Below are 7,865 nucleotides of genomic sequence, written 5' to 3' on the forward strand. Positions count from 1 at the left end.
AACAAGACTGACACCTAGTGGTCAGTATATAAAACGACAACGCCAGTCAAATGCATTGCTACTCAGAAGAGAGAAGCTTCGGACATCTGCATCTATTTGAGCAAACTCAAAAAATAAGCAAAAATGGTTTATAGCAACAGCAGTTCCTGACAAAAGCAGGCTTTCTTCAATGCAATGAAATATAGCTCAGAATCTGTAAATCAGGCACAGAAAAATTCCTCATAAACATAAAATACTGTAATGGAAATTCTGATTCTGTAAATCATGACACACAAAGATGTTATGCAAGAGTGTATTATGGAAACAGGTTACCCCAGGATACCTGGACAAAATGTGTAAAATCATTATAATTGTCAAATTTCTGAGTCTGAGAGAAGGGCAGATAAACATCCCACCAGTCAAAGAAAGATAGACTGACTAGTTTCATCCAGCCACATATCAAATGTGCTCCTGAAACTCAAGCACACAAGAGAATACCTGCTGAAGCTCTATGTAAACTAAACTGCTGGGTTGTATTGATCTGGACATCACTTCTATTAAAAACTAAAAGACACAAGATAACTCTGTTGTGTCATTTTTTATTATTATTAATATGTGTTTTCAGAAACATATTACAAATTTATCTTTGCTGGTGAATGCACATATATGGCATTTTGCTGCTGAGGGGTAGGAAGACATTTTCTTTGCTTCCTTCAGTTCTTTGAAATCGCAGACTGGTCCTAGGACCCAAATCCCTTTTTGAATGGGAACTTAATCTTTGACAACCAGCTAAGGTCTGGTTTCCATGGATTTTAAACCCTAGTGGAAAGTTTACAAAAAAAAAAAAAAAAAAAAAAAACCTATATAATTTAAATAAATAATTTAATACTAAATATGTTCTTGCTCTGAGAGAGATGGTACACATCCATTAGTTCTGAAATGAGCAAGAACTAGAAAGACTTGTGCATCAAAATGTAACGTGATGGTTAATCACAAAGGGATCTAAAATTATATGCACTTTTCATCATATGATGAAACTATTCCTTCCATATAATTTCCTAAATATAAAATATGTGAAATTGAAATACAACCCTGCGATGGACTGGCGAGCTGTCCAGGGTGTACCCTGCCTGTCGCCCAAAGCCGGCTGGGATAGGCTCCAGCTTCCCCGCGACCCTGAATTGGAATAAGCGGTTTGGAAAATGAATGAATGAATGAATGAAATACAACCTCAAACATGTGAGTTGTAACTAGAAACTTTTCATCTGCTTCCTTTTACAGTTCCACTTTCTGTAATGCGGTTACTTTACTTCACTATTTTAGTTGTTTTTATACCTTCTAAACAATCACACATAGGCATTACACAAAACCAGAAAGCAGAACAGATATAGTCAAGCTGTACATAATTACATATACATATGTCTTAAATGAAAATCATTTAACAATTTCTAAAACACAAAATACAATAAAAGCCTTCAAATGTCTCATCAGAGCATTTTGATGTAAAAACTGAATCAAACAAACAAACAAATTTAACTCTTACACTATTCAGGCTGAAGTTTGATTACACAGAAAATGGCATTATTTAGCATATAAGTGTCCAAACTACAGCTCCAGACCACATACGCTAAACTCTTATTGCTTTCAACTTTATTTTAACAGATTTCTTTAACTATTGCTGTGTAAAGAGAGAAGATGCAATTTGAGGGATGTATTCATATGTGCTAATGAGCCAGATTGGTTACTTAAATTAACAAACTGAAGTAACAGTGGAAAGTAATATCTTTAAAAAATATCTAAAAAAATGTAACACTAACTAAATAACTCATCTACCGTGGTGTGACTACCACAAAACACTGAGTAGCGTCAGGTACTCCTTATTATCCTGTGCCCCTGGTACTCTGGAGAAAGAAATGTAAAACATCCCTCTTAAATGTGCAAATATATATTCCCCTGAGAATAACAAAAGTTGTTTTTCCTTTCTTGAACATGTTCACAAGTTGATTTACATTTTTTAATTAAGTGAATGAATCCCTATAGTCACAAACAGTTAACTTAATCCTGAGGAATGAAATTTGCCTTGTAATTGTGCACACACTGTAGATGTATGCCACTTTTTATCCCTTCACTGAAATGTTTTGCTGTATTTGTGAACTTATGTTATCATGAACCGAATCCAACAAATTTCCTGTGAATTTAAAAGATAAGAGGAAGAAGGAACTTAAAAGCTCTGCTTCAGAGCCTATTTGCTAACAACATAAAGATGGGGGAGAAAAAAAAGAGCTGTGCAACTGTAATCTGCATCGACAGGTAATAAAAAAACACATGAAAATATAAAGTACAGGAATAAGCAAGGTGCTTGTGTGTTTCTGACAGTCCACGTGCCTCAGCTAAGAAGAGGACTGTTGTCATTCTCATTCTCAACATTATTTTCTTCTTCTGTGATGAAAGTCTCTGGCCTTCTGGCCTCGCTGGTAACATCCACTCCAATCAGAGCCAAAACCCTGAAAAATGAAAACACTCAAGATAAAAACTTAATTACTAAGAACACAATTATTTCATGTTTTATTAAAGTGACAAAAGCCTGTGTGTGTTACCAGCCAGACTGGACACTACTGTGCATGGTACAATGAAACAACAACTTGCTAGCGTTAGACTGAGGTCACTGAACCAATGACTTTGTTACTCCATAACTGACCACTGTGTAATGAAAATAGCAGGACATGTGACAGATGTGCACTGACTTATGAGGTTTTATTTCATGCTACACCTCCCTGACTGACTAAGCAGCAACACTCTACCTACTCAATGTAAGAAAAACAAAAGAGTTCAAATACAGTGAGAAGCACATTTCTTTCATCCTGAAGTTCATGTAAAAGGAGAATACACAGAAGATCAGTACCAGTGGTGTTTTATTGAAAACATTAAGTAAAAAAAGACAAAATCCTCATGTCTGATTTTAATTATGAAGATGTAGAAACTTTGGTGAGGGAAGTTGGAAAAGAAATGAGGAAGAGGGCATTGCGTTTACTGAACGGTGAAGCAATTCTCTTTTCTGCAGTAATCAAGAGAAACTGGCAAAACATGACCATGCAGAAAAGCAGCTTTTTGTAATCCAACTCCAGAACAGAACGTGGCTCCATACCTGAATCCTGAACCTAATCTGCTGACATTTTTATTGACTAAACAAGTAACTTTGGGTGGAAATGCTGTTTTTGGGAGATCTTGAAAGCACCACTGTAAAGAGGTTAAAGGTGGAGTATGTAAGATTTTCAATATTTTCTAAATAAACTAACTAATAAAATAACTACAATCATAATTAGATAGTTTTTTGAACATGTAGGTTACAGTCTGTCCATATTTGATGTGTTATTAAATTACAAGTTTAATTAATGACAAATGACAAAAAGCACTTTTTTTTTTTTTTTTTACTGGTAAGCAAACATTTAAGAAGGGTCTTTGTCATTAATTAAACTTATAATTTAATAACACATCAAATATGGACAGACTGGAACCTACATGATCAAAAAACTATCTAATTATGATTGTAGTTATTTTATTAGTTAATTTATTTAGAAAATATTGAAAATCTTACATACTCCACCTTTAAAAACAGGTTTTTGCTTTAAACATGCTATTATATAACGTCAGCAACCTGTGATAGACGACCTATTTCGAATGTGTTTAATGGCAGCAAATTGGTTTTTATTTCATCCTATCCAATAACACGTGGGAGAGTCGCAGGAAATTAGTTTGGAAATTTAATATGGTACGCTTTCATTAAAAACACATTTGATATTTGTACTTTGTTTTTATTAAAACACTGAAATGAACTTACCCAAGGACAGATAAAGGAATGGCACAAAGTCCAGCAGACAACAGAAAGACAAAGCCGGGGTACCATGCTACTGTGGCAGAATAAATACTGTTGAAGACTGCAGATGACACGTTGCTAGTTAAACTCTCCAAAAAGGAAAGACAGGCAAACAGGGCTCCTGCAAAGCAAACACAACCAATGAAGAGGGGAAAAATATCTTAAGTGATGTCAGACTAAAAACAGGTGATGCATCAAATCAAAACAGTTTCATTTTTAGAATACCTGTTGCTTCAGCAAACACAGGCAGTGTTTTTGGTTTTTTTTTCTTTTTTGGGTTAAAGAGCAAACTGAAGCTGCTTGAACAAAACAAACTTGAGTGGACTCCGACTTTACAAACACAGACATGGTTCGATGGCTCTTCAACTCACTGACCCTGCTCAGACGTTGAGATGATCTTTGACATCATGGAGCGCAGAACAGGGAAAGGCATTACAGACAGAAGCATTGGCACTCTCACTGTAATGACACAGCACTGAATTAAAACCAAATCAAACAATAAAACATATAATGCATTTTACAATACAGCAGTGATTATCATGCTGATGTACAATACAAGTATAAAAAAATCAGGTCAATTTAATTTGCTAAACTGTTGAAGACTACATTTGATATAAATTTATCTAAAACCTAAATCCTTTATAGGCTCCTTTATAGGCAGTAATATCAGCAAAATAAACAAAGAGATGATAAGGTTTCCTAATAAGGGATTCTCACGTCTAATCATTTTAAAGCTTATCAGGCAGTAAAATAATAAAAGATGCTTTAAACTTGGTAGCTTCTCTACACATTGTAAAGATAGACAAACAATGTTATTCAGTTACCAGTACAACTATCCTTAAAAGATTTTAAAAGGGAATTCTGCTTTCAGATAGAGAATATGTTTTAATACATTTTTTCTCATATATAGGTTTTTATTTTTACATCTGCTTTTACTCAAGAAACCTCGGTAAACATGAACAAATCCTCACGCTTTAATTTTTTCCTTTATCATTGTGAAACATAAAAGATTCATGTACTACAAGAATTTACTCTCCAAAGAAAATCAAAAATGAATTTTAAAAACGTATCTAAAAAGTATGTGTAGCAATCCACTAGTCTACATGAATCAAGTGGAAGCAAAGTCACACCTTTTTTTATACTGGTTGAGCAACTTTCGGACATCAGTCTTAGATTTTTTACCTGAGATTAAAATTGTGCTAATGGACAAGCCCAGACAATACTGATGATATTTGAACACAATACAAGCAATTGAAAGTGTAAAAAATTTGTGAGTGTAGCATGGTAGTGCTTGTTTGTTATTGCCCTTACCTATAAACATCAGTGCAGTGGTCTTTGCAAATGCCAGCAGGATCATGCCAGATGTGACAGACAGGATCCCCAACATGACAATAACCAGTTGTGGAACACCACAGTATGTGAATGCCGATACCCCCAGAAAACTGATAAGAAACACTGTGGTGGACAGTGCTGAGCCATAGCCAATCAAAATCTCAGTCCAACACAGTGGCACGTTGAGCTCATACAGCGTCACCAAGGAAATGCCTCCAACATATGCAAAGGAGAAGCTGGTAAAGATGATCATCAGGAGGGCCAAAACAGTTCTACACCTGCAGCTGGTCCCAGCAAAAACCTGATAGATGCCAAAGATCACTTCTTTTATTGCATGGTGCTGGGGAGACCTATTCAATGTGTCTCCATCCTTGGGAACCTTCTTCACAGTCTCTTCCAAGATGAAAATGGAATATAATAAGATCAGACACAGGCACAATGCAGAGGTAAAGAATGGCCAGTTAAACCCTGCAGCTCTCAGAAAATAGCCTGTTGATATTGCAGCAACTCCAGACAACAGACCAATCATCATGTCCACCCCAGCCATTCGCAAAGTCTTCTGATGCTCATCCTTGCACAAGTCTGCTATGTAGGCAAAGCAGCCTCCCAAAAATGTGCCAAGGCCCCCAAACAGAGAGCTGAGAAACGAAGAGCAGATGAGCAAGTAAATGTTGAGTTCAAAGTAGGATACAGTCAGGAAGGTTGAGGTGTAGATCAAGGAGCCGATCAAAGGCATAATGATGGTGATCTTGCGTCCACCCCGATCGCTATAGGCCACCAGCATAAGAGTGACAAGCAATGATGGGATTGTGGAAAGGAGCTCTGAGTAAAGGGAAAAAAGAGATGCTTGCCTCTGAACTTCCTAGAAATGCAAACAGAGAGAGAGAGTAGTGCTTTAATCTAAAACTTACACAATCTTTATGTGCACCTGATCGCAACACTAATACAACAAAAGAAAAACAGAACTATAAGCATCTGCAGATGATTCATGTGAAGTTTCTTTTTCAAGGCCAAAAGGAAGAACACTTTCTTCTGTAAAATAGGTGCAGGTGTGGCTGGCTTTTGTTTAAAAACAGGGTTTTCCAGTTACAGTGTTTTTCATTTCCCTTTTGTATTCTGTAGTTCTATAAATACATAATTCTGTTGAACAAAATGTTGCCAATCCTCACAAAAAAAATATTTATCTGAATCCTTATCTGATATCTTATAAACTGACATGACAAAGACCATAAATATGAAATTAAAAACCATTTTATATTTAATATGTATGATCATGATTATCACACAGTCATGTTCAGCAACATTTCTTGCAGTCCTTTTAGTACCTTAAATTTTTACCCAGTATTTATTGAGTGTTTGCCAAAACAAAGGGTAAATAAAAAGCAGCTCATTCCTAGTGATGTTAATTGAGAGCGCTCTTTTGGCAGACTTACATATAAAAATGCCCTTTTAAAATAAGTCATTAATACTAACCTCATGAAAGTTTGTTTGGTTTGTGCTGCTGTTAGTTGGTGCACATCTGGAAGTGTTGTCAGAGATGGGATAGGTGGTGTTTGTCAACTGCTGCCAAAGCCTCCGGTACACATACTGCTGCACTAGTGGATAGATAAGAAAACTGCTGAAGGCATACAGGGCCACCACGGGCTCGACAAGGTAAAGACCCTTCATGTTGAGGGGCTGAAAAATTCCCTGTAAAACAGATCAAGAAAACACATTCAGGCATGAACATGAACACAGATAACAAGGTTCAAAGCACATGACTGAATAGATATAAAGCTAGAGAAATAATACATACAGAACCATTTGTGTTCAGTGACAGTTCAGTGAAAATGGGTCAAAATGTCGCTTTAAGTTAAAAAAACTAATTATACCCCCCCCCCCCCCCCCCCCCCCCACATAGACTGTATGGTCCACCCTTTAATTTTAAAACTACATGTCTGATTCAAGTACAAAGAATGTGCTAATGCGGAAGAAAGGATTATATTTGTCTTTTGGTAATTTTTGGAGACATTATCGATCACACACTAATTGGAAACTTCACATGAATCTTATTAAAAATCATATTATGTTTATGAATTTCAGCGAATACAGTAATGCTACAGGATGACCTGTTTCAGTTTATTACCATGCAAATAGATTACCAACTACAATACTTTCCTCTTCATTCTATGCAGCAGATGTTGACTAAACAAGAATAATAAACACTTACCTCTTTACTAAACTCCTCGGATCATGTTATTCTCTTTACAAAAAAAACAACCTTGGAGTTTATGTTTACGCAGAAGGGTTGCGCTTCTGCTTTATACACAAGCGTGCCGGTTATGAAAGCCAGAGGTCCCGCCTCTATCCCCTTATGATTGGACAGTGGTTTTTCAAGAAGTACGGTTATTCGATAGGAGCAACTGTCAATTATGTGTAAACGTGGACAAAAACATTTTGTGACTTTGTACGTGCGACAGATTGGACAGTTTATTATTGCTGGCAAATTTAGCCGCGAAATTCCTCCCAGAACATCAATTGTATTAGACTTACAGTCTGTTTAACGTACGCAGCTTAATTTATTACTTTTACAATAGTTTCCCATTTAATTTTCAACGTAAAACGAGTATTACGGTAACGTGAGGCAGGCGTGCATTGCGTCGGAATGTACCATTTTGTTAAAACACCGGGAAGGATTTTG

General features: G+C 36.2%; 1 protein-coding gene across 2 annotated transcripts; it reads right to left on the bottom strand.

Moving 5' to 3' along the window:
• Positions 1-492: 492 nt before the first annotated feature.
• LOC306761550 (lysosomal proton-coupled steroid conjugate and bile acid symporter SLC46A3) lies at positions 493-7,498 on the bottom strand. Of its 2 annotated transcripts, XM_079247771.1 has the most exons (6): positions 7,395-7,498; positions 6,659-6,874; positions 5,165-6,047; positions 4,229-4,312; positions 3,818-3,974; positions 493-2,483 (listed from the first exon to the last, which is right to left on the bottom strand). In XM_079247771.1, the coding sequence occupies exons 2-6, from the start codon at positions 6,851-6,853 to the stop codon at positions 2,366-2,368; spliced, it is 1,437 nt and encodes a 478-aa protein (XP_079103897.1). In that variant the 5' UTR covers positions 6,854-6,874; positions 7,395-7,498; the 3' UTR covers positions 493-2,365. The 2 variants fall into 2 exon arrangements, 1 of the variants encoding a protein (XP_079103897.1); XR_013771474.1 differs by lacking the exon at positions 493-2,483 and having other exon boundaries at positions 3,851-3,974; positions 4,079-4,312.
• Between the last annotated feature and the right edge of the window lie 367 nt (positions 7,499-7,865).

The sequence above is a fragment of the Telmatherina bonti genome (genome assembly GCF_933228915.1).
Source record: "Telmatherina bonti genome assembly, chromosome: 10".
NCBI lineage: Eukaryota > Metazoa > Chordata > Actinopteri > Atheriniformes > Telmatherinidae > Telmatherina > Telmatherina bonti.

Coding starts and splice junctions, on each gene's coding strand:
- LOC306761550 (XM_079247771.1), bottom strand. CDS start 6,853: ATGAAGGGTCTTTACCTTGTCGAGCCCGTGGTGGCCCTGTATGCCTTC. Junction 6,048..6,658: donor ACCAAACAAACTTTCATGAG/GTTAGTATTAAT, acceptor TTGCATTTCTAG/GAAGTTCAGAGGCAAGCATC. Junction 2,484..3,817: donor ATTCCTTTATCTGTCCTTGG/GTAAGTTCATTT, acceptor TTCATTTTTCAG/GGTTTTGGCTCTGATTGGAG.